The sequence below is a fragment of the Magallana gigas genome, chromosome 8 (genome assembly GCF_963853765.1).
Source record: "Magallana gigas chromosome 8, xbMagGiga1.1, whole genome shotgun sequence".
NCBI classification, from domain to species: Eukaryota; Metazoa; Mollusca; class Bivalvia; order Ostreida; family Ostreidae; genus Magallana; species Magallana gigas.
The window spans coordinates 41,132,168-41,159,467 of record NC_088860.1 but is presented as its reverse complement, the minus strand read 5'-3'; the positions used below and the strand labels follow the sequence as shown (position 1 = coordinate 41,159,467).

At 35.2% G+C, this 27,300-nt stretch overlaps 3 protein-coding genes and 1 long non-coding RNA gene across 8 annotated transcripts in view; 2 read left to right on the top strand and 2 right to left on the bottom strand.

The window, feature by feature from the left end:
• The first annotated feature begins 13 nt into the window (after positions 1-13).
• Positions 14-789, top strand: LOC136270962 (uncharacterized). Its single transcript, XR_010708818.1, has 2 exons — positions 14-204; positions 700-789. It is a non-coding gene; the product is annotated as an uncharacterized lncRNA (long non-coding RNA).
• LOC117689688 (E3 ubiquitin-protein ligase TRIM71-like) lies at positions 95-7,849 on the bottom strand. 2 transcript variants are annotated; one of them, XM_034471328.2, is made up of 4 exons: positions 7,655-7,849; positions 3,859-3,986; positions 3,520-3,621; positions 95-3,317 (listed from the first exon to the last, which is right to left on the bottom strand). In XM_034471328.2, exon 4 carries the CDS (start codon positions 3,274-3,276, stop codon positions 1,609-1,611), a length of 1,668 nt encoding a protein of 555 aa, XP_034327219.2. In that variant the 5' UTR covers positions 3,277-3,317; positions 3,520-3,621; positions 3,859-3,986; positions 7,655-7,849; the 3' UTR covers positions 95-1,608. The 2 variants fall into 2 exon arrangements, with proteins under 2 accessions (XP_034327219.2, XP_034327220.2); XM_034471329.2 differs by lacking the exon at positions 3,520-3,621.
• Positions 7,850-15,952: 8,103 nt separating this feature from the next.
• LOC136270960 (tripartite motif-containing protein 2-like) lies at positions 15,953-27,006 on the bottom strand. 4 transcript variants are annotated; one of them, XM_066069986.1, is made up of 3 exons: positions 26,871-27,006; positions 20,598-20,646; positions 15,953-20,508 (listed from the first exon to the last, which is right to left on the bottom strand). In XM_066069986.1, the coding sequence occupies exon 3, from the start codon at positions 20,376-20,378 to the stop codon at positions 19,530-19,532; it is 849 nt and encodes a 282-aa protein (XP_065926058.1). In that variant the 5' UTR covers positions 20,379-20,508; positions 20,598-20,646; positions 26,871-27,006; the 3' UTR covers positions 15,953-19,529. The 4 variants fall into 4 exon arrangements, with proteins under 4 accessions (XP_065926058.1, XP_065926060.1, XP_065926059.1 ...); XM_066069988.1 differs by having other exon boundaries at positions 15,953-20,505; XM_066069987.1 differs by lacking the exon at positions 20,598-20,646.
• LOC105346603 (transforming acidic coiled-coil-containing protein 3) overlaps positions 20,805-27,300 on the top strand; it is a 33,926-nt gene continuing 27,430 nt past the window's right edge. The window contains exon 1 of the mRNA XM_034471308.2: positions 20,805-20,950. The gene's annotated coding sequence lies outside the window, so the exon portion shown is untranslated. The remainder of the gene's footprint in view (positions 20,951-27,300) is intronic.

The following is a 27,300-nucleotide window of genomic DNA, read 5'->3' as shown; positions in this document are numbered from 1 at the left end:
ACGTTTTTTCTTTGAATCATGCAAACTTCTTTTGAACAAGATAATAACATAACATGTATAGTATATTTCATGTTTCTTTGAATCAATACAATAGTTTCAGTTCAATGGCATATGAGCGGATCCAGAATGAATTTCTATGGCGATCCAAGTGATAAAGATGTTTTCCGGGAGGAGAGCGGATGGAGAGTGCGAGGCCTATTTTAGGTAACTTTACAATGTGAATTTAAGAAGTTTGAAATTTTGAGGGTAAGTTTGTCAGGAACATCCCCCACCAGCTTGGGGATCAGTGGATGAACAGCTAGAATATAAATTTAATCATTTATATATGATAAATAGATACTGTGGAATCATTTAATTTCATGGAGGCCAATTTTCATAGATTATGGGTTTTTTAGTCTTGGGGATGTAATTTCGTGGATGCGTCAGTTTTCAGTTTCAATATGTTAACTAAATCTTTAATAGTTTTCATTGCGGATGTAAATTCGTGGGAGAGGGCTACCCACGAATACCACGAAAATTAAGCAATCGCGAATGCTAATGATTCCACAGTACATGTATATAATTCTGTTTAATTCAGAACACATTATTTCTCTGACTAAAGTTTTATTGTTTAAAACTCACAAAATCCATGATACACAGCATAATCATGTTTAAAAAAAACAAAAAACATACATACTCATTGTCTAAATACATTTTCAGGAAAACAGCTGATCAGATCAGGAAATTAAACACTCAAAGAAAAGAAACCCAACAAGGACCTGGATATTTTGGATGTGGATTTTCTGAAGCTTTGAACATTCAGCAGAGAAAACAAGGCTGTTAAAAAATCACACACAACTACTCTAAATCTTGAGATATAAAGGTAAGTAATGCTAATTAGCTAAGACAGTTTGTATTCTACTTGGGTTAATTTACCTGTATCACTCCTCTTTATAAGTAATGGGCCTCAGTCCTTTTGTGGCCTTGCTCCATTGCTGGTAAAGAATTGAGTGCTACACGTCCATTAACCTCCGTCATTAATACATGTAACAAAAAGTTTGTTCAGATAACCACATGTAAGTTAAACATATAGAGACCATTACCTTGTTTCATGTTAAAAACAAACACCGTTGACATGTTATAGATAAAATGTCATCTTATATGCATCAAATGATGAAGAGAGTTTGTTTATATATTGTAATATGAATACTGAGTTATTTGATACACATGTTACCAATTACATAAACACAGCCATTTTGTTAAAATATACTATACAAGAATGGACAGTCTACATGTAATATGAAAGAAACAAATTGTTTGCAGATAAAATTTGGTGTAAAAAAGCACATAGTTTGATGACATGCAACATAACAAAACACATGGAAACCTACATGTTATATAAACACAGTCAACAGTTTGTTTACATCTAATAGAAAAACTTACATGACCCGATAACAGATTATATATATATTTTATCTGTAATGATATAAACATACACAGTATTCTCATCTAATGTAGATGGTATATTCAGGATCATTACAAACACTGTCTTTACATGTAATATCTACACACAGTATGTAATGTATACTTGGTTCATTTGTTTACATCTAATTCATGCAGTTAATTGATTTACATGTAATATTGAATTTTCTTCACTTTACCTGTGTTCTCAGCCACAAAGAGGTTGTCTCTGGTGTCCACACATAAACCACATGGATACTGTAAATGACAGTTGTCAATGTAGCGGAGGAACTGTCCGTCCTGATCCAGGATGTGGATACGGTCGTTGTCCCAGTCTGCTGTCAGGATCCGACCCTGGCTGTCTGTTGTGATGCCGAGTGGATAGAATGATTCCTTGGTAGTAGAGGGAGGACCAGTGTAGGTAAACCGGAGTTTCCCGGCCTGATTGACCACCACTACTGCATGGGCGTCATTGTCTGACACACAGATATCTAGGTTCCTGTTCTCACTGATGTATTTAATGCCACCAGATGAATAGAGAGATTGTCCTTTGTCATCGTACTGAATACTTTGTTTCTCTGTGGAGCCAGAGTAACGCACAACTTTTGTTTGTTTATCATCATCACTGTCCATGACAACCAGGAGGTCACCAGAGGAGGTACTACAGACACCTTCAGGTTTCCACCCCTGTAGTCTGATCACTGTCTGTATCTGTGTATTCTTCACTATGTTCACAGTTCTATCAAAGTAATCAGTATAAACTAGATCCCCACTCCTTGTCACTGCTATGTCTGTTGGACTGTTCCCTGACTTGGTTTGGATGGACTCCACTAGTTCTCCCTGCAGGTTGAAGAGTTTCATCATGTCGTCACTACCATGCGTCCATACTTCTGTATCATTCAGACACGTCACACCATATACTCCATCCTCATACCCTGTGTCTATAGCTGTGATGACCCGGGGTACATCCATCAGTGACCGGTCTGGGGGAGAGGACTCGGCTCCCTGGGGTGGCATGCTGTAGTGTTGTTCCTCTGTTGTAAATGATAATGCTGACAGAGAACCAAACTGTTTGATCAGCTGATCTGTGTGGATTTCCTGAGGACTAAAGTTTGGTAAGGACACTTTGAGTTTAGGAGGCAATCTTCTGAATTCAGCATTCTTGGATTTGTACTCAGAGACAAGGCAGACATCTTTGGAGTTCAGTAACTTCTTCAGTTCAGCAATGGTCTGTGTGATTTCAGAAATGGTGTGTGTGATTTCATCTTCCTGTTTATTTAGGATGGGCAGGTGTTTGGATTCCATTTCCTCCACGTTAGATTTCAGGTTTGTGATAATGGCGTCTATTTCTCTGTGCCAGACTTCTCCTTGTTTGTCAATTGCTGTTGTCAATTTCTGGGAGTTTTTACTCAGATCAGCTTTCTGCACTGTGATAATGGATGCACTCTCTTGGTATTTAGGACAAATGAATTTCTCCAATTTTTGCAAATCTTTTTGCAACTTTTCAGTTTTGCTTTCAAAGGTTGTGAGAATGTCAACTTGTATATGTCCTAAATGTTTTTTAGAAGAAATACATTGTACACAAATAGGAATGTCACATTGTTCACAGTGGAGTTCACATTGTTTGGTGGGGTGTTTCCTACACTTGGGATAGTTCAGAGTGGTTAAGTATTGTTTAAGTGGCACCACATTATGAACTTTAGAGGAATCAGAGAAATGTTTCTCTACACAGTCTTTACACAGATGTATATGACAAACTTCACAGTACATGGGGGCCGCAGAGTCCTGACACAGGGTGCAGCGTGCAACATCCTGGGCGCTGTTCCTGGGGTCCATGGTCAGGGAACCTTTTCTTTACTATCTAGGGGAACTTTTATCTAAAAAGGAGTTGGAACATGTAAATATACATTAAAATTACATAGAATAAAATATATGTTACACTCAAAATGCTACTTTTATATCTCAAGATGGCACTTATCTGTAAAAAAAAAAAATGTCTCTTTTTAACTTAAAATATTATTTAATAGACTATATAAAGGTCAGATTAAACCTTGATAAGTGAATTAAAGAGTATATTACTAAATTTTATTCCACTGGTAAACTGTCAAACTTCGCAATCCAACATGGCTGTAGTGTTTGAAGTTTGTACCTGGTTTCCTGGCTATATATTTCTCTCCACGACTAGATTTAAAATGTTAAATTGTTCATTTATCATTTTTAAAATTATGGTAAAAAATCTCAAAATTGTTTGAATAGATTCATTATTTTTTAATCATTGCATGTATTAAATGCACATGTAAGACGTTAGTTAGTAATTTTCATACTAACAATTAATTTTATAATTATACAAAGGTAGAATACCATTGATTCAATTGTTGGTTGTTACAGTTATCAAATAAGAAAATAGGATGTTGCTACCTGTATTTACAAAGACTGCCATACGTTTAATATTCAAGAACAGCTCCATAATGATGAAAAACTATCAATAAAATTCACAATCCAAAATGGCGGGTTCCAGGTGTTTATTGTTCCCAGTCGGTTGCTACCTGTTGAAGATCACGTGATTCAGGTTTAAATCTCTTCATACAATAACTGCAGAAATATGAGTATAAAAGATTCTAGGTCACACATTGTAAGAAATTTAAACTGGAATAGCATTCTTTAGTATGGTGAACTTAAATATGTGTATATGTAATGTTAGATGATTTAAAAAATTGTTGTGTGTTAATTGTTAATTCAAATCCCTGAAACTCTGTTAATGAATAAGAATTTTGTATAAGAGGTAAAAATTCTCTAGAAGGACCTAAACTGTATAAAAGAATCAATGTACTGCCTGATGCAACTGCATGTTTCTTCTGCATCTGTGAAAAAGCTGATGTGGTGTAATGGTGCACACATTCTATTGAGAATGAAGAGTGGGTTCAAATCCCATTATCAGCAAAAACATGAAAAGAAATCATGCATGTGTATCCATATTACTTAATGTGCTAGGAGCTAGGCTAAACTTACCAACATGATCTACCTGTACCTAAATGCCTTCTAAAGAGTAGTAGACAGTTATTTTAATATTATAAACAATACACTTATTTACATGTACTTGATTTGAGAACAATTAAGAATTTTGTACATATTTAAACTCAACTTTTTAACAAAGGAACATTTTCTGAATAGAGAAATGGGGGATTTATCATATGTTTTATATCCCTTAATTGTCTAGAAAGTTTAAGCATCAAATTGAGTTAAGGGTCCTCCGCACCTGTGTCAACTGATACTTTTTATGACAACTACATGTAACTCACAACATAGCAATTAAAAATGATATTGTATTGGGAAATTCAATGCGCATTGGGTATGAATTAGCAAAGTGTACTCATAGAAAATTAAATGTCGCAGATTTCCAATGCAAACATAAGAGGAAATAAACACTGAGTGTAGATATAAAAGCATTAGATTACTGACCCGCAGATCTTGAGTTTGAATATGGTAGGGAGCAGGGACTTTTGTTTACTTATATGTAATATCTAACAAATATTTTTTTAAATCATGTTTTTCCCAAAAATTGCTTTTAAGTTTTAGTTCTTGATATTTTGCAATTGTAAACATTTTTCTTGAATATCATACCTTTTAAAACAATAATACATACCAGTTTGTGCTTTCTAAACAGAAATTGCATGTATCTACATATATATTTACATTGTCCAGTGTCTTTGCCTGTGATAAAACTACATATCGATTTTGTATTTTATAACCAATAACGTCAAATTGGGGGCCAGCGGAGTTTGCTTATTTACATGTATATTTAAATATTTAATCGTACAATGTCTTAAAATTATATAAATATAAGTAATAAGGAATCATTCTTAATCAATAATCCTCCGGGCTTTAATTGGATTTGATCACGCCCCAACCAAAATGATCACCTCATAATATTCAAAGAATGATTCCTTATTCCTTAAATACATCCCTGATTAATCATATAAATAAAGTTTAATGAAAATCCCAAATATTCCATATGGTAGCAATATGGTGTAAACATACCGAATTAAAGAGGTATAGCGCACTTAATATACAATTTCGTACAAATGAATATACAATATACCTGGTAATACATTATTATTAATAGTGCTTTTGCAAAAATCATTGTTATGCAATATTTAGTTAAGATATATCTAAAGAAACCCAAATTACACAATTACAAGTTACAAAAGAATTAATTATCTTACACAACATCATTGAAATCTTTGGTAAGGGATATTTAGAAATATGTAGCATTTGAACCAGCTTTTAACAAAACTAATCTAATTAAAATTATGTTCTACATGTATTGTAGTACACATTTACATTTAATTAATTTTGTGTTCTTTGTACTGAAAATTTAAACATGCAAATATTTCAATAAGTGACTTTTCTATTACATTCGTGTATATAGCCACGTATAATGATTATTGAAAAAACGAGTAAATATGTGTTGTATATATTGAGGCCTAGTAGTAATATGTTATATACTGTACAGTATGTCTTTTTGTTTAAAAGGGATCTTAAGACACTATTACAGATGGAAATTTGATTTTTGATTTCTATGTAATGTATGAAATAGTTTTATTGTGTATTTTGAATGATTAACCAAAATTTGAATGTTAGAAGTCATGTTACAAGCAAGATACAGAGGAAAGAAATCGTTGTTATGTTAATAAAGCTCAAGTCTTATATTTATTTACAAAAAATGTGATGTAGAGAATTTGACAAATCATGAAAAACATTCATATATTGACCATTCTAGACCATCTTCGCTAGCCAAGTGTCCGATTCGTTTTTCTCATCTCATCATGAGAAAAACGAATCTGAAACTTGGCTAGCGACATTAAAAATGAAAAAAAAAATGAAAAAATTGAGTTTTAATCGTGTCCAAGTCCCTTTAATAATTTGCAGCCACTGGATTGATCTCACTATTTGTAGAATTTATTTCTTTTCACCTAAAGCATGATTAGAATATAAAGTTTTTACTGCACATGTAATCTTCTTATCTTCTGTATTTTTCAAGTCCTCTTGTATAATGCTGTGCACATGATCAATATAAAGAATAAATTACCAGGTACTGATCTCTTTTATAACACTTCACTCTTTTAATTAATTTACACTTGCATTCATTGCATTTTGCTGGATATCATCACAATTTATAATATCAACTGACTTTATACAGAGCTCTATGTAAAGGAGAAAATTCAAAAACTATCCTTTCTGTGAGAAAACAGTTTTTTCTCTCACAGAATGAACAGTTTGAGGATTTTATCCTACTTAAGGATGACGTTTACTCAGAATGAAAAAAAATGTCCACTGATGATAATGAAAAACCAACTATTGTGTGTTATAGACCTTTTATTGTAATGTTATTTTTCATTTTCAAAAAAGTAGGTCAATGACCTACTTTTTGAGTTAATGGCCATTGTATATTTTTGGAAAATTAAAGGAAAATCACTTAAAATTTTACACCATGATTGAGATTTTCTTAATTGTAAAAATGATACAAATTGCTCACCACTTTTGAAAATGAAATACAATTTATGAATGGCAGTGACACTAAATATATACAAAGCATTAAGTTTTCCTTCACAATTTTTAAAAATAATCCAGTCCGAATTTCCTCTATCACTTTTCAAATTCCTACCCATTTTTGATCCAATTTTACAAAAAATTGAATGATGATAATACAAAAACATTTATAGTATTAAACTACTTATATTGATCTTATTCTGTTGGCATATAATTTATATGATGTCAATGATCAAAATTTTGAGATATGGTGTCTTTTCTCGTTTTTAAGCATATTTCAATATTTGTTAAATTCATGCCATACGGTTACTATAATGAATGAATGAGGAAAAACTACCAGAAAATATGCAAAATTATATAGACTAAAATATAAAATCTTAACTTTTAAAATTAGAGTACTTCCAAAAATGTTTTAGCAGGTTTATTTCTTTGATTCAATGACCAAGCCAGCTACAATAATCAATATCTATTCAACAGGTCCAGTACTATCTCTTGATTTAGTTATATAATTTAAACAACCTAACTACAATAGCTTTTTATATATGTAGTTTTAAAAAGCTTAAAAAGCTTTATATCTAATTCAAGTTATCAGCTAAATCAAGATATTATTCTCAATATTCTGGACCTGTTCAATTCATAATTCAATTCATAATTAAAATATTACCTAAGAAATCCTCCACTGTGTTTTGGTAGTTCTCATTTTTTGCCTTTTGTTTTGTAAATGAGTGCAGCCTTCTGGCAGAAGACGCACATAGCAAACAGGAACTTAATGGAATAAGTTTTAGCGGAGTCTCCATAAGAATAACAAAAAATGTGACTTCGGTAAAAGTAAAAGTGAAACCGAAACAAGTTAAAAGTAGTTCCTTTCCCAACATTCAAAGCGTGCTATGGATGCCATCGCATGACGTCCGAGGTTAATGTCGAGTGCGAGAGACATCCGAGTAGTTCCGAGTGGTATGAGCCTACTATACGACATACAGTCAGTGCTACCTCTAAAGTTCACGTCAGTACACTCTCAATCAAAAAATAATCGAGTGACGTCACAAAGGTTTACACATTGATCCGATAGATTTTTTCGGCGTCAGTAAATTTTGACCCACAATTCATATTACCAATGGTTTCCAACCTCATGCTCTCGCGAGAATCAAAGTACAACTTTTGAGAAGCATATATAAGATGTGTATTTTTAAGAACATCATGCTTTTTTAAGTAAATAAAACAGTATACTTCGCGTACTTTTATTTCTCAGGGGAGTTTTAACGAGGCCGAGTACAGAACGAGTACGCACGCTTTCGCGCAGCGTTTCATTTGGATTGTGACGTCATCTTTTTGCTTGGTTGACGCCATGGCGTAATAGTTTCAACTGCAGATATTCAGCGAAGTTTGTTGAAAATAGCTCGTTTGATGCGTAAAATTAATGTTTTATTGTGGAATAAACATGAAAGTCTCGAAGTATAAGTATATTTGGGCTTGGGTCGAAAACGTGAAGAGGATTCAGCAAGCCTAGCCCTCTGTCACGTTTTCTTAACCCGCCTAAATATAGCTTATACTCTGTCCCAAGATATTTTGGATTCACGTTTGGCTTAATTGTTTAATATTTATAAATACCTCAGGATCCAAACGATGTTCATTCAAAAGTATGAAAAATTTCCAAGATTTCTCAGTCAAAACGCCCCTGTTAGCTTATCGGGTTTCAATACAATGCTAAAAAATGTGATGTCTACGGAGATTTTGCATTGCAGTAAGCCCGGATGATAACGTTGAAATATTGCGCGATGTATTCCGAGTGTATTCCGAATGGAGAAAAGATGTAAACATTCCCCATTATAAATCTCCGTAAGGAATCTGTTTTCATTCCTGTGAATTTTTCCGAGTGAAAGATGATAATGTGTCAATGAAATTATCTTGGAAAATATCCCTTTCAACTATTTCAATTGCACTTCTTTCACAGGTAAGTGTATTTTTATTAAAAATCGTCCAAACGTGAATCCAAAATATCTTTGGACAGAGTATAATTCATATTTTTCAAGACAGTAACCATGTATTTTATATTAATGACCCTTAATATGTGATGTTATATATCTTTTTATTACTTAAATATGTCTCAATGTTTTAATAATACTATATAGATCACCTTTTCTGCCTTTGTCAAATAAAAAGTAGCCATTATCTGACGAATCTGGGAAATTGGGCATACAAAAATCAACTTTGATAAGACCCCTGGAACAAACCAGGAGGTAAAAGGGTTTTTTTATTTGACCATTTGATGCCTTTTAGCAATAACTTTAATGTGTAGAACAGAAAAAGAAATCCCTAGGGCAGAAGTTTTAAAAAAATGTAAAAAAAAAAAAAAATGTGCAAATTTGATACATTTCATGCAAAATCCCATAGGGGCCTATGTTAAAGATTAACAAACTTTGAGATGACCCCCTAAACAAACGGTGTGGTAAATGTCTTATTTTTTAATCTTTAAATAATAATTATATCAGTAGAAATTCATGTAAAAAATTTCATCCAAAAATCTAGGGCAGAACAAATTAGACCCGGCCTCGTTAAAGAGTCAGGCGACACTTAACCAACGTCAGCTTTGACGTCACAATAAGCACTGATAAGGGGAAATTACTCTAATTGAAGTTATTGTAAATCTGCTGAAATGACCAAAATCCTCTCAAAATCTTGCAAAGGCTAAGCTAAAGAACAGCTGAAGAATAAGGACATTTCTTCAGATACAGGAAACAGTTGTAAATTGCACTCATTTGGATGAATTTATTTTATTCACTATAAGTACGGTAAATTCCTGGAACGTACACGTAGCTTCGCCTTTTTTTAAAAGGGAGTGGATGGTGGATGGCAGCCTTATCATCCAAAAAATCTTTGCAAGCAAAAAGAAAAAAAAATCATGAAAATTCTAATCCTTCAGCTCTTTAGCAGTTCAATGGTTTCTTTATTTTCACTTCCATTTATAACATGGGGGGGGGGGGCACCATGCTCTTTTAATATGATAAGCAAATATTTCAAAGTGTAAATTAAAAAAAATAATAATCAAACATTAATTTTTTTTTTAAGTGGAGGGGGCAAATCCATGATAAGTCGATTTTCTATGTGTAAATTGGAAAAATGAAATATTATTTTTTTAACATGGGGGGGGGGGGGGCTCTATGATGAGTCAAGTTTTATATGCAGGTTTAAGAAAAAATGTCTTCTGCAAAAAAGGGGGATGAACTGACGTTACAATCACTTTAAAAGAGAAGATACAGTGCAATGAATATTCATATATTAAAATCTTTATTATTCAACAACATTGTATCTGAGATTAAACTACTGTTCTACTTATAAATAAATAAATTATAACAAATCTTATAAACTATGAATAATGAAAATTTTCTGAAAAATAGGTATGTTTTATTTTTTTGCATTCAAATTTTACGTTGTTAATTTTATTTTTATTGATTTATTACAATTCATTGTTTGATCACTTGCTGTGCTCGCCCCAACGGTCGCACCGTAAAACATATTATATGGATGCATTTATGTTTAAAATATAGAAATAATAGGTCTGTTACGAAAATTCAGTGAAACTGGAGTCGAAACATGGCTCGAAGTGTAAACCGTCTTTGGTTCCGACATTTACACGTTTTCCAGAATCAAAATATGAGGGCTTGCGAAGAGAAGTGGATGTAGGCTATGCCTGTCCACTTCTCAAAAGAGAATAAGTGGATGGAGAGTGCGAGGCCTATTTTAGGTAACTTTACAATGTGAATTTAAGAAGTTTGAATTTTTTAGGGTAAGTTTGTCAGGAACATCCCCCAGGTCTCCCACCAGCTGGGGGATCAGTGGATGAACAGCTAGAATCTAAATTTGATAAATAGATACTGTGGAATCATTTTAAATTTCATGGGGGCTAGTGTACATTTCAAGGTCGGGTTCGGCGTACAACTACGAAAAGGTGCTTGTCGTCTGGAGAATCATGATGCAGATGGACATTTTTAAAGGCTGGTACTTTATACATATAGTCTATATTTATATATTTATAATATGTTTTACGGTGCGACCGTTGGGGCGAGGGCAGCATGTGATCAATCAATGAATTATAATAAATCAATAAAAATAAAATTAACAACGTAAAATTTGAATACAAAAGATAAAACATACCTATTTTTCGGTAAATTTTCATTATTCATAGTTTATAAGATTTGTTATAATTTATTTAAGAAATGAAGATAATAATTTTTCTATTGATCGACGTATCAAAGAAAAAATTGACCGGAAAACTTCATCAATGCGCGTAGCGCATTGATGAAAAAGTTTTCCGGTCAATTTTTTCTTTGATACGTCGATCAATAGAAAAATTATTATCTTCATTTCTTATCATTTAATAAAACATTTTCAAATAAAAAAATGTTTAGTGTCATTGATCAAAAATGTAAATAATGTAAATGAAACGGCGCGTATGAATACAAAACAACAAAAGCAACAATATTCAAAATGGATGCACCTTCAGCTGATGCAGAGCTACTGAGTTGAATTAATGGATTAAACACAAATAGTGAGTTAAAATCTGAACCGGCTGAATTGAAAACAAAAGGACAATACATGCGATAGCTTGTGATATTATTATTCACTGTGCTGAAAAATTCGTAATAAAACTAGTTATCGTGTGAGATCGCTGGGATATGCAACTGGACATAACCATCCAAGGAGAGGCGATCGTGGACGAAAATAGTTGATATGTCGACAAAGAATAGTATGTATAAGCGACTTTTGTAAACGTTGTGGTAACTAACTAGCCAGTGATGTACTTAAATGGTATATCTGCCGCTTGGAATGCGCCGAAGGAGTTGATGCATTACTCATAGCTTTTCTTTACGACGCTTATTCTGATGACCGATCATGTACGTGTGTAAATTTAAAAATTATAGTTACCAAATTTGAACAGCAGTGTTACCGTGAAAGTTTATAGGACTATATGTTCGTTATAATATTATTCCTGGAAAAGGAACAGCCAGCCTCGCTGTAAATGTTGATTGATCTCAAGCAGACGAAATCGTAATAAGACGCTTAATTTTCTATTTCGTGAATCAAATAATGTGTTTTATTTATTTTTGAAGGTTAAACTTTCAAGTTTTTATATTCACAAGGTTGCATTTTGTTTGCTGACAATAAAACAGACACAACTTTACATTTTGTTGACAGTGTTTATCTTGGAAATTCCCGTTCTATAAATAGTGTTAGATCAGAACAGTTGAGAAAAGTAGATCCGGCAAAAATTTTATTGATGCAGGTATCAAAGACATTTTTCAACCAATCAAAAGCGCCGATATCTCATCAAACGAATAATTATTAAATGATTTATTTATAAGTAGAACAGTAGTTTAATCTTAGATACAATGTTGTTGAATAATAAAGATTTTAATATATGAATATTCATTGCACTGTATCTCCTCTTTAAAAGTCATTGTAACGTCAGTTCATCCCCCTTTTTTGCAGACATTTTTTCTTAAACCTACATATAAAACTTGACTTATCATAGAGCCCCCCCCCCCCCCCCCCATGTTAAAAAAATAATATTTCATTTTTTCCCAATTTACACATAGAAAATCGACTTATCATGGATTTGCCCCCTCCACTTTAAAAAAAAAAATTAATGTTTGATATATTTTTTTTAATTTACACTTAAAAATATTTGCTTATCATATTAAAAGAACATGGTGCCCCCCCCCCCCCCATGTTATAAATGGAAGTGAAAATGAAGAAACCATTGAACTGCTAAAGAGCTGAAGGATTAGAATTTTCATGATTTTTTTTTTTTTTTGCTTGCAAAGATTTTTTGGATGATGAGGCTGCCATCCACCCACCCACTCCCTTTTGAAAAAAGGCGATGCTACGTGTACGTTCCAGGAATTTGCCGTACTTATAGTGAATAAAATAAATGTGAGCATTCATCCAAATAAGTGCAATTTACAACTGTTTCCTGTATCTGAAGAAATGTCCTTATTCTTCAGCTGTTCTTTAGCTAAGCCTTTGCAAGATTTTGAGAGGATTATGGTCATTTCAGCACTGAGATTTACAATAACTTCAATTAGAGAAATTTCCCCTTATCAGTGCTTATTGTGACGTCAAAGCTGACGTTGGTTAAGTGTCGTCTTACTCTTTAAAACACCCCTGAGAAATAAAAGTACGCGAAGTGTACTGTTTTATTTCTTAAAAAAGCATGATGTTCTTAAAATTACACATCTTATAGGCCTATATGCTTCTCAAAAGTTGTACTTTGATTCTCGCGAGAACGTGAGGTTGGAAACCATTAGTACTATGAATTGTGGGTCAAAATTTACTGACTCCGAAAAAATCTATCGGATCAATATGTAAACCTTTGTGACGTCACTCGATTATATTTGATTGAGAGTGTACTGAGGTGAACTTTAGAGGTACCGTTGACTGTATGTCGTATAGTAGGCTCATACATCGTTATTGTTTTTATTACGGGCCGCCGGAAGGCGGTCCGTTATTTGATACACATTTAAATATTGTTACTGCGTTTCTGCGGGATAGTTCTTTTTTAATAGAATTAATACTATGCTTATTTTTATGAATTTAAAGTAAATTTGCATGTATAAATATGTTTTATGCCTTTTAGAAAATATCACATATTTTTGGTTTTACTCGTAAATGAATAGTAGGTCATACTTAGTAGATTATGGTATTTGGCGCGTTTTTATCGAGACTATAATCTATTCGGAAAACTTCGGAGTTCTTCATTCTTTTCAAAACAATGCATCATGATCGGTATACGGGACATACTAAAGACCTGAAATACTAAAGACCTGAATGTCATTTAATTTTATATCAATGATATATTTGAATTTCTATGTGCCGTGTCAAATAAAATGACTTTGCGTGTGTATTTATTATGTTTCCATGTAAAATGTGGTAGAAAATATCATGAAATGACATTATATGAATTATTTACGCAAGAATATGACAGAAATTAAAATTTGAATTGACTGAAAAATTTGAACTAATCAATTTTAATTTTATTATGAGGTCCCTTGAAATCATATATTAAACTAATGCATTTGTTTTCATTCAATAAAATGCAACCAAAAAAACCAAAATGGTTTGAAATACATAATTTTCAAGAGAAAAATGATGAGTTGAACTTTGTATTAGAGTAATGTACAAATCAATGTGTTCTCTATTACTTCATACTATGGCAATGATCATACAATTTCCGTTAGAAATGCTTACAGTAACGAAAGATTCTTTATGATAATAGTAAAATGTTAAACTTCAAAACAAGTTGCTGAAAGTATATTAAAATTTACCATAAAAATTAGTACAACCAACTCTAATTTTCTTCTTTGTGGTGTGTTTTTATGTAAACAACCAATTGCAATGATTCATACAACAATTATATTTTTTGCGGCCCATTTGACGCTTGCGTCAATATGATTTCTTGTTGTTTTGCTGATTCTCGTGAGAGTGTGAAGTGGTGAAATTGCCATGATTACAGGGAACTACTGGGACGATTAAAACAATGCATTACTGGTCCGATTTACTGACGCCAAAAAAATCCGTTGAATGAATGTGCAACTAGTCCGAATTTTCTATTCACACACGCCTTGCCGGTAGAGCTCGCTGCGCTCGCTATAATGGATTATTTTAAATTTTAAAAGCATGCAGTGTTATTTACACAAAAAATCCCCTGTGTGTTGCTGTCATACATGTACTCAGGCACAGCAGTCAGAATAAGTCTACGTACATGGTACATGCCGTATTAAAAATTTTTTTTAAAAACCCGAATGTTTCTGATAAAGATGAAAGTTATTATATAAAATATTGAACATGTAAGCCCTTTTTCATTGAATCATGCAAACTTCTTTTGAACAAGATAATAACATAACATGTATAGTATATTTCATGTATCTTTGAATCAGTACGACAATAGTTTCAGTTCAATGGCATATGCGCGGATCCAGAAAGAATTCCTATGGCGATCCAAGTGATAAAGATGTTTTCCAGGAGGAGAGCGAATGGAGAGTGCGAGGCCTATTTTAGGTAACTTTACAATGTGAATTTAAGAAGTTTGAATTTTTTAGGGTAAGTTTGTCAGGAACACCCCCCCCCCCCCCAGGTCTCCCACCAGCTGGGGGATCAGTGGATGAACAGCTAGAATATAAATCTAATCATTTATATATGATAAATAGATACTGTGGAATCATTTAATTTCATGGAGGCCAATTTTCGTAGATTATGGGTTTTTTAGTCGTGGGGATGTAATTTCGTGGATGCGTCAGTTTTCAGTTTCAGTATGTAAACTAAATCTTTAATAGTTTTCATTGCGGATGTAAATTCGTGGGAGAAGGCTACCCACGAATACCACGAAAATTGAGCCACCGCGAATGCTAATGATTCCACAGTACATGTTTATAATTCTGTTTAATTCAGAACACATTATTTCTCTGACTAAAGTTTTATTGTTTAAAACTCACAAAATCCATGATACATAGCATAATCATGTTTAAAAAAAACCAAACATATATACTCATTGTCTAGATACATTTTCAGGAAAACGGCTGATCAGATCAGGAAATTAAACACTCAAAGAAAAGAAACCCAATAAGGATCTGGATATTTTGGATGCGGATTTTCTGAAGCTTTGAACATTCAGCCGAGAAAACAAGGCTGTTAACAAGAATAGAATTCCAGGGTCCCCCGCCGGTCAAGCAGTATACTAGTATCGAGTCTATCGACCAAGGCTGATTTAGGAACTTGACCAAGGTATTAGTGGTATAAACATTTGGTATAAATTTAATGAAAATCTGTCAAAATTTGTAGGCATGAGAGCGCTTACAAGATCAATTTTTGGAAAAAAACGGAGTCATGATTGTGGTCAAAGTCCCAATAACTCCAACAAAAAGTATCGACCAAAGCTGATTTTCGAACTTGATCAAAGTATTAGTGGTATAAACATTTGGTATAAATTTAATGAAAATCTGTCAAAATTTGTAGGCATGAGAGCGCTTACAAGGTCAATTTTTGGATAAAACGGAGTCATTATTGTGGTCAAAGTCCCATAACGCCAACAAAAAGTATCGACTAACGCTGATTTTCGAACTTGACCAAGGTAATAGTGGTATAAACATTTGGTATAAATTTAATGAAAATCCGTCAAATTTTTGTATGCATGAGAGCGCTTACAAGGTCAATTTTTGGATAAAACGGAGTCATGATTGTGGTCAAAGTCCCATAACGCCAACAAAAAGTAATGACTTAAGCTGATTTTCGAACTTGACCAAGGTAATAGTGGTATAAACATTTGGTGTAAATTTAATGAAAATCTGTCAAAATTTGTAGGCATGAGAGCGCTTACAAGGTCAATTTTTGGATAAAACAGGGTCATTATTGCAGTCAAAGTCCCACAACTCCAACAAAAAGTATCGACCAAAGCTGATTTTCGAACTTGACCAAGGTAATAGTGGTATAAACATTTGGTATAAATTTAATGAAAATCCGTCAAAATTTGTAGGCATGAGAGCGCTTACAAAAAAGTGTGACGGACGGACGCATGGACACACGGACGCACGGACCCACTGACACACGGACCCACGGACGGACGGACGCCCGGCATTTCTATGTCCCCGCTCCGCGTTGCGGCGGGGGACAAAAAAATCACACACAACTACTCTAAATCTTGAGATTTAAAGGTAAGTAATGCTAATTAGCTAAGACAGTTTGTATTCTACTTGGGTTAATATACCTGTATCACTCCTCTTTATAAGTAATGGGCCTCAGTCCTTTTGTGGCCTCGCTCTGCATTGCTGGTAAAGAATTGAGTGCTACACGTATTACATAAACATGGCCATTTTGTTTACATATACTATACAAGAATGGACAGTCTACATGTAAAATGAAAGAAACAAATTGTTTGCAGAAAAAAGTTGGTGTTAAAAAGCACATAGTTTGATGACATGTAATATAATTATACACATGGAAAACTACATGTTATATAAATACAACCAACAGTTTGTTTACATCCAGTAGAAAAACTTACATGACCCGATAACACAGACAGGGTTGTCTCTAAAAATTGAAGTAGACGGGAGAAATAAACAAGAGGCCCATGGGCCACATCGCTCACCTGAACAGCAGTTCCATGTAACATTACATTTCGTAGCATATGCTTTTTCTATTTTAAACATTGAACCCCTTTCTGGGGACCCAGTTATTGTCCGAGGTTTATGGTTGGCTTGAACAACATAAATAGTAACATAGGAATGAAAATGTGTAGCACTGCGTTGGGACCGCACGTACACAACCTGAAAAACTGAACGTAGAAGAGTTCCACTTCAAGAGGAATAACTCTCAGACTGTATAGAACATCAAGAAAGATAACTCTTGGTTCCACTACATTAGAGTTTACACAATTTGAGGATCCTTGCATAGTAATCTCACAAACTGTAGCATTATAGTTCTCGAGAAAAACTTTTTAAAAACATTTTCAATATATCTTTCTATCTTAAACTTTGAACCCCTCTTGGGGCCACAGTATTAGTCCAGTGCTAAAGTTTTAATTATTTGGAATCTACATTATTTAAGGATGCTTGCATAGTTATCTCACAAGCTGAAGCATTATATTTCCCTAGAAAAAGATTTTTCAACATTTTCCCTCTATATTTCTATGCTAAACTTTGAACACCTCTTGGGGCCCCAGTATCAGATTGAGGTCACAGCTTTTATAATTTCGAATCTACACTATTTGAGGGTGCTTATGTAGTTATCTGACAAATTGATGCATTGTAGTTCTCGAAAAGAAGATTTTTAAACATTTTCAATATATACCGGTACTTCTACATTTAACTTTAAACCCATCTTGGGTCCCTAGTATTAGTCCAAGGGTCACTATTTTAAAACTGTCAAACCTTCATTATCCAAGGTTGTATGCATGATAGTAATCTCACAAATGGAAGCGTTGTAGTTCTCGAGAAGAAGATTTTTTAACATGTTACCTTTATATTTCTATAATAAACTTTGACCCCATCTTGGGGCCCCAGTATTGGGCCGGGGGTCACGATTTTACCAATTAGGAATCTACATAAGCGAAGGATGCATGCATAGAAATTCCACAAACTAAAACATTGTAGTTCTTGAGAAGAAAATTTTTAAACTTTTCCTTTATGTTTTTTAAACTGTTTAAATTTTGAACCCCTCTTGGTGCCCATCAATTGTCCGGGAGTTACAATTTTTTGAATCTACATTATTTAAGGATGTACATGCATGCATAGTAATATCCCAAACAGTTGCACTATAGTTCTTGAGAAGAAGATTTTAAAACATTTTCCTATATATGTTAAAATTTAAACCCCTACTGGGGTCCAACTTTTTGTTCGGGGGTCATGATTTTTACAATCTTCACTATATATACAACCTTTTGTGTATGTATAGGCATTTTTGGTGAAGGGTTCTTGAGAAGAAAATTTTTTAACATTTTTCATATGTAGTTCTATGTTAAACTTTGAACCCCGCCTGGGGCTGCAGTTTTGGTCTGAGGGTCACGATTTCTACAATTTAGAATCTTCATTATATATACAAGCTTTTGTGTAAATATTGGCATTTCTGGTGCAGTGGTTCTTGAGAAGAAGATTTTTTAAACATTTTCCTATGTATTTCTATGTTAAACTTTGAACCCCGCCTGGGGCCCCAGTTTTGGTCCCAGGGTCACGATTTTTACAATTTAGAATCTTCACTATATATACAAGCTTTTGTGTAAATATTGGCATTTCTGGTGCAGTGGTTCTTGAGAAGAAGATTTTTAAAGACATGCACCCTATACTTACTGTTTCGCAATTATCTCCCTTTTGAAAAGGGCTGTGCCCTTCATTTTAACAATTTATATTCCCCTTTCCATAAGGATGCTTTGTACCAAATTTGGTTAAATTTGGCCCAGTGGTTTTTGAGAAGAAGTTGAAAATGTGAAAAGTTTACAGACGGACGGACAGACAGACAACGGGTGATCAGAAAAGCTCACTTGAACCTTCGGTTCAGGTGAGCTAAAAAGTAGAAGGGGATCTGGAGGTCTACCTTATAGCTAGATTGTGTTTGAAATGCAATAATAGCCGGGTAATTATGTCACTTTAGGCGGGGAAATTCCCCGCCTCCCGGGTCTTAGAGACAACCCTGCACAGATTATATATATTTTATCCATGCGCGGATCTAGAGGGGGGGTCGGGGGGTCCCGACCCCCCCTGGAAAATGAAAATTTATTAAATTTACATAGTAAAATTATCGCGAAAATATGCCTCGGACCCCCCCTGGCAAACACAATTATCCTTCGGACCCCCCCTGGAAAAATTTTCTGGATCCGCGCATGTTATCTGTAATGATAAATACCTGTATAATATAAACACACACAGTATTCTCATCTAATGTAGATGGTATATTCAGGATCAATACAAACACTGTCTTAACATGTTATAACTACACACAGTATGTAATGTATACTTGATTCATTTGTTCACATCTAATTCATGCAGTTAATTGATTTACATGTAATATTGAATTTTCTTCACTTTACCTGTGTCACACTCAGCCACAAAGAGGCTGTCTCTGGTGTCCACACATAAACCCCATGGAGTCAGTAAATGACAGTTGTCAATGTAGCGGAGGAACTGTCCGTCCTGATCCAGGATGTGGATACGGTCGTTGTATTGGTCTACTGTCAGGATGCGACCCTGGCTGTCTGTTGTCATGCCGACTGGATCAAATGATTCCTTGGTAGTAGAGGGAGGACCAGTGTAGGTAAACCGGAGTTTCCCGGCCTGATTGACCACCACTACTGCATGGGCTCCATTGTCTGACACACAGATATCTAGGTTCCTGTTCTCACTGATGTGTTTAGTGCCACCAGATGAATAGAGAGGTTGTCCTTTGTCATCGTACTGAATACTTTGTTTCTCTGTGGAGCCAGAGTAACACACAACTTTTGTTGGTTTATTATCATCACTGTCCATGACAACCAGGAGGTCACCAGAGGAGGTACTACAGACACCGTAAGGTATCCACCCCTGTAGTCTGATCACTGTCTGTACCTCTGTATTCTTCACTATGTTAACAGTTCTATCAAAGTAATCAGTATAAACTAGATCCCCACTCCTTGTGACTGCTATGTCCTGTGGATTGTTCCCTGACTTGGTTTGGATGGACTCCACTAGTTCTCCCTGCAGGTTGAAGAGTTTCATCATGTCGTCACTACCATGCGTCCATACTTCTGTGTCATTCAGACACGTCACTTCGAATAGATCTACATACCCTGTGTCTATAGTTGTGATGACCTGGGGTACATCCATCAGTGACCGGTCGGGAGGAGAGGACTCGGCTCCCTGGGGTAGCATGCTGTAGTCTTGTTCCTCTGTTGTAAAAGATAATGCTGACAGAGAACCAAACTGTTCAATCAGCTGATCTGTGTGGATTTCCTGAGGCCTAAAGTTTGGTAAGGACACTTTGAGTTTAGGAGGCAATCTTCTGAAATTAGCATAGAAAATTGAATTACCAATGCAAACACAAGGAGAAATGAACACTGAACGTAAATGTAAAAGCATTAGATTACTGACCCGCAGATCTTGAGTTTAAATATGGCTGGAAGTAGGGACTTTTGTTTACCTATATGGATGTAAACATACTGAATTAAAGAGGTATATATAGCACACTTAGTATACAATTTCATACAATATACATTTATTTACCTGGTAGTTAACTAATCATTTACTAATGTACTGTGTATATATATATTTCAGGTATCAGTCATCCTTATTATTAAAGATATAAACCTAGGAAGATGTTGACTCTCATTTATGACTGATACCACACGACTTAAACTATGGGCCTGATGACACCACTGAAAAAAGCACAGCCACAATCACAACAAGAGGCCCTTGGGCCACATCGCTCACCTGAGGAACAATAGGTATGAAAAAATCAGCTTAATGGAGTCATAATACAAACAATCTGGACAATGTACAATAATACATGTAGATCTTGTATAAATAAAATCCACTTTTCCCCCTGGATATTCTTATGTTTATAATCATTAGTCCCTTTTCTAACAGGATGATTTTATAGTCATATCACATGTTGAGTATTGCAGTTCTCAAAAAGATCCTTAACAATTGTTTATATATGGGATATAAAGCTACATCAAACTCTGAACCTTCTTGTGAGGCCGAAGAATTGTCCTGGAGCCAAAGTCTTAACAATTATAAAGAATCATCTAGCTGATTAGTTTCTGAGAAGAAGATTTTTAAAGATTTACTCTATATATTCCTATGTAAAATTTCGAGCCCCCATTGTGGCCCCACCCTACCCCCAGGGGTCACGATTTTCACAACTTTAAATCTACACTACCTGAGGATGCTTCCACACAAGTTTCAGCTTTACTGGCTGATTAGTTTCTGAGAAGAAGATTTTTAAAGATTTACTCTATATATTCCTATGTAAAACTTCGACCCCCCCCATTGTGGCCCCATCCTACCCCCAGGGGTCATGAATTTCACAAGTTTGAATCTACACTACCTAAGGATGCTGCAATACAAGTTTCAGCTTTGCTGGCTGATTAGTTTCTAAGAAGAAGATTTTTAAAGATTTACTCTACATATTCCTATGTAAAACTTCAACCCCCTATTGTGGCCCCACCCTACCACCGGGGGTCATGAATTTCACAACTTTGAATCTACACTACCTGAGGATGCTTCCACACAAGTTTCAGCTTTGCTGGCTGATTAGTTTCTGAGAAGAAGATTTTAAAAGATTTACTCTATATATTCCTATGTAAAACTTCGACCCCCTATTGTGGCCCCACCCTATCACCGGGGGTCATGAATTTCACAACTTTAAATCTACACTACCTGAGGATGCTACCACACAAGTTTCAGCTTTGCTGGCTGATTAGTTTCTGAGAAGAAGATTTTTAAAGATTTACTCTATATATTCCTACGTAAAACCTCGACCCCTCAATGTGGCCCCACCCTACCCTCGGGGGTCATGATTTTCACAACTTTGAATCTACACTACCTGAGGATGCTACCACACAGGTTTCAGCTTTGCTGGCTGATTAGTTTCTGAGAAGAAGATTTTTAAAGATTTACTCTATATATTCCTACGTAAAACTTCAACCCCCTATTGTGGCCCCACCCTACCACCGGGGGTCATGAATTTCACAACTTTGAATCTACACTACCTGAGGATGCTTCCACACAAGTTTCAGCTTTCCTGGCTTTCTGGTTCTTGAGAAGAAGATTTTTGAAAATTTCTCGAAATTTTTCTTTAATTTCTAATTATCTCCCCTTGAAAACGAGTGTGGCCCTTAATTTTCACAACTTTGAATCCCCTTTGCCTAAGGATGATTTGTGCAAAGTTTGGTTGAAATTGGCCCAGTAGTTCTTGAGAAGATGTTGAAAATGTGAAAAGTTTACGGACAGACGGACGACAGACAAAATGTGATCAGAATAGCTCACTTGAGCTTTCAGCTCAGGTGAGCTAAAAACCAAATATTTCATGTTTTAACTTTTTTGTTGTCGTCCGACCTCGGTAGTCTCTTGTGTGAAAGTTGTGTTTCTGAGTGAATCATGTGAATGGCTCGACCTGTGTGCTCGTAATGGCATAACATTAAACCCAAAGAAGTTTCAATTTGCTCAAGACACTGTCAATTTTGCAGGACTTACAATCACCCTAACAAACATACGACCAAGTACTAAGTTCTAGATGCAATTAGCAACTTCCCAACACCAACTGACATTACTGGTGCAAGAGCTTGGTTTGGGCTTATAAACCAAGGAGCATATGCATTTGCCATGGCAAGACAAATGAAACCTTTTCGTGCTCTTTTGAAACCATCCACAACATTCTGCTGGACAAATGAATTAGATGAAGTATTTCACAAATCCAAAGAGATCATTATTCAGGAGATGAAGGACGGTGTTCGTCTTTTTGACCCTGCTCGTATGACATGCCTAGCTACCGACTGGTCTGTTGACGGAATTGGATTCTTTTTGATGCAGAAGTACTGTCAGTGCTCAAGTAAAACCCCCTACCTGCTGTAATGACGGTTGGAAACTATGTCTAGTTGGCAGCAGATTCACACATCCAGCAGAAAGCAGATATGCTCCTATTGAAGGTGAGGCCTTGGCTGTTGTGTATGCACTTCACCAAACACGCTACTATGTTCTTGGTTGCAAAGACCTTCTTGTTGCAACTGACCACAAGCCACTACTCCAGATTCTGAACGATCGATCACTCACGGACATCGACAACAGACGACTTCTCAACCTCAAAGAGAAAACTTTAGGGTACAGGTTCACGATTCTTCATGTACCAGGCAGAAAGAACCTTGGGCCAGATGCAGCATCACGGTATCCTGTTGGACCACCAGATCGTCTGAACTTACCTGGTGAAGCACCTGAACTTGATTCCCTAGTTAACATGACTGCTCATTATCATGATACACTTACCAGTCTATGTCTACATACAGAGGATAATGATACAGCTAATGACACCTCCACAGTTGCTGCTGCCACTTGTGCCTTGAATGCTGTTATCACAGTTGTTACTTGGAGCATGGTTCGTGAGGCCACTGCATCAGACCCTACATTTGTAAATCTCATCAGGCAGATGGAAGCAGGGTTCCCAGAAGACTACAAGGAGCTACCAACAGACTTGGGTCCTTACCACCGCTTTGCATCCAGTTTATGCACCGTGGATGGTGTAGTTCTTATGGGCCAACGAATTGTTATACCTCCAGCTCTTCGCAAACCAGTACTCGATGCTTTCCACGCAGCCCACCAAGGAGTCAGCGCTATGCGTGCAAGGGCTATGGACTCTGTATATTGGCCTGAGATCACAGTAGATATTGCCAGGGTGAGAGACCAGTGTGTTCACTGCCATCAGATGGCCAAGTCATACCCTATGCAGCCACCATCCGACATAACACCTCCAGATTATCCATTCCAGATGATTTGCAGTGACTACTTCACATATAACAGTAATGACTATGTAGTTATTGTTGACAGGTATTCAAACTGGCCAATGGTATACAAGTCTGAATCAGGTGCAGAAGGACTTGTCAAGAGACTTCGTGAGACTTTAGTGACATTTGGCATCCCAGAGGAGTTGACGTCTGATGGAGGTCCACAGTTCACAGCAGGGAAGACTCAAGAGTTCTTAAAAGCCTTGGGAGTTCGTCATAGACTTTCATCAGTTGCAAACCCACACGCTAACTGCAGGGCTGAGATTGCGGTAAAGACAGTAAAACGCATGCTGGTGGACAACATTTCTGCTGTTGGATCTCTGGATGTTGACAAATTCCAGAGAGCTTTACTGATGTACAGAAATTCGATTGACCCAGAGACAAAAGCATCACCAGCATTGATTCTGTTTGGACGACCCATTTGTGATGCCATTCCCATACTGATGGGTAGATATTCCCAACATGAAACATGGACTGAGTTAATGTCTCATCGAGAGATGGCTCTTGCCAAACGTCATTCAAGGGAACATGAATGGTGGAATGAACACACTCATCACCTGCCAATACTACAGGTTGGAGATCATGTATACATTCAAAACTTGGTAGGCAACCATCCCAGGAGATGGGAACGTAGAGGAACAGTTGTTGAAGTACGCCAATACCACCAGTATGTTATACGTGTAGATGGCACAGGCCGAGTAACTATCCGCAACCACCAACACCTACGAAAGTTCACTCCTTTTCAAACCAACCAAACACAAGGTACTTTGATGGCACCAACTGCAGTTCAACATCAAGAAGTGATCTTGAGCTCTCCAACTACATCCAAGACGACACAGCCACAAGTGCCCAAGATTCCAGTGTCTTTATCACCAACAAGAATCTTAAGTCAACCAGCTGCATTGAATGAGACACCTATTATAGTCCCCACTCAAAAACAGGCGACTCAGACTCAGACAATTCAACAGCCTACACAAATAGATTTGGACCAGTCATTCCACCACACCCCTGAACCAGATGTACCTTCTAAGTCTAGGATACCACGTGCTCTATCCCGTCTTCAGCCACACAATAAAGCTGGAGAAAAGGAACTATTGACACCACGAAGACCGCACCGCCGCAACACAACAGAACATAACATTGATGAATGAGGAACTGATTAATGAATTATGCATAGACATTGATAAGTGAATCTAGAGACTTTGCGTTTAAAACTATGAAAGGACATCATACGTTTAATCGTGTTCGCGTCCAGAAGACTTTAACAGAACATTCCTGAAGATTTATTTTCTAATAGACTTGACTTTATTTGTTTAAGTTTTCGTTTTTTTCGTATACAAAAAAACTTGTCTCCGGGGGAGGAGATAACTAATCATTTACTAATGTACTGTGTATATATATATTTCAGGTATCAGTCATCCTTATTATTAAAGATATAAACCTAGGAAGATGTTGACTCTCATTTAGTAGTGCTTTTGCAAAAATCAAACAATTTCAATATTATGCAATATTTGGTTAAAATATATTTTAAAGAAACCCAAATTACACAATTACAAGTTTAAAAAGTATTAATTATCTTACACAAAATCATTGAAATCTTTTGTAAGGGATATGTAGAAAAATTATTTAAATAGAAAAATTGGTATGGAATAAAAAGTTAGATATTTGAGTATTTGAACCAGCTTTAAACAAAACTAATCCAGTTAAAATTATGTTCTACAGGTATTGTAGTACACATTTACATTGAATTAATTTTGTGTTCTTTATACTGAAAATTACACATGTAAATATTTCAATAAATGACTTTTCTATTACATTCGTGTATATAGCCTCGCATAATTCATATATTCCTCTATATTTATTCATTACAATATGCATTTATAAGTGGTATTCAAAACTAGTTTATATGTCCAAATCGTATTAAATATTCAACCGACTCAAATAAAAATTGCTTAAATTTATTTCTATAAAATTCATATACCGGTATTCCTATTTATGCTGTAAAATAGTATTAAAACTATTTCACATTATGTTTATGATTTTTTTAGGGTACGTTATCTCCAAGAGAAAATGTACCTGGGTACGTTCTCTCTTGGAGAAAACGTACCCTAGGAATTGGGTACGTTTTCTCTTGGATATGTTTTCTCCTGATACCAATATTTTTGGATGAGTCTGCACCCCCTTTAAAAAACGATGATTCGTAACTGTTTCTTAGTATATTTGTAATTTAAGTATAGCTAGCTTTTAATTGACAACTATCAACAGAAATCTAACTCCCGAAAAGAAATACTTCCTTGGAACGCCCAATCCCCATTTTTAAAAAAAAAAACCATATGAAATATATAACAACAGAGACATTAATGTTATTTATGTCACTGATAACAAGATGCTAATTGATAATCAACGGCTGTTTAAAGAACACAGAATCACCGACCACCCAACCACCCCAGGCCCCACCCTCCACTTCTACATGTATACATAGGCAAATAAAAATTCAGATCAGGTGCCTAGCTATGATGTATATATATCCACATTTGACCCTATAGCATGTATATATAGGGACTAGCTTTAGTACATAATGATAATTAATACGTCCCTGCTATAAACAAATAAAGGTTTAATCACCTATTACTTCATATTTTCCATAAATCTGACATTTTAATAAAGCTATCATGCTTATATTTTGTTCATAATCATTTAAAACATAGACAGTATACGTCCCTGATATAAAGAAATAAAGGTTTAATCACCTATAACATTATATTTTCTATAAATCTGATATTTTTTTATCAAGCTATCGCTCTTATTTATAATCAGTCAAAATATAGACAATAAATAAATATTGTATGTCTATGTTCATACAGACCTTCATAGTTTCAGTCATATTGCTATCCCAAACTTCCGCCAGAGTTCGTTTGTAGTTCGTTTGTACCAAACGAAGACGCAGAGGGTAGTGTGATTGCTAAATACCAAATGTTACGATCCACCCTCTTTTTTAAGAGATGTCCGGGTAACTAGAATTACCGAAATACCTGTGATTTACCGAAATGCCCTTCAAAAACACCGAAATGCCTCATTTGAGCACAAATATTTAACATCCCAGTTAGCACAACAACGTTATTAAAACGTTTTAACAACATTGTGAAAATGTTATGAAAACATTTTCAAAAACGTTATTACAGCGTGATTCTGTGTGGTTTTTTTTACGTTATAATAACGTTTTTTTGTAAACATTGTTTAGCAATGTTTTGAAAACATTTTTTTGAAACGTTATGAGAACATTTTATAGAAACGTT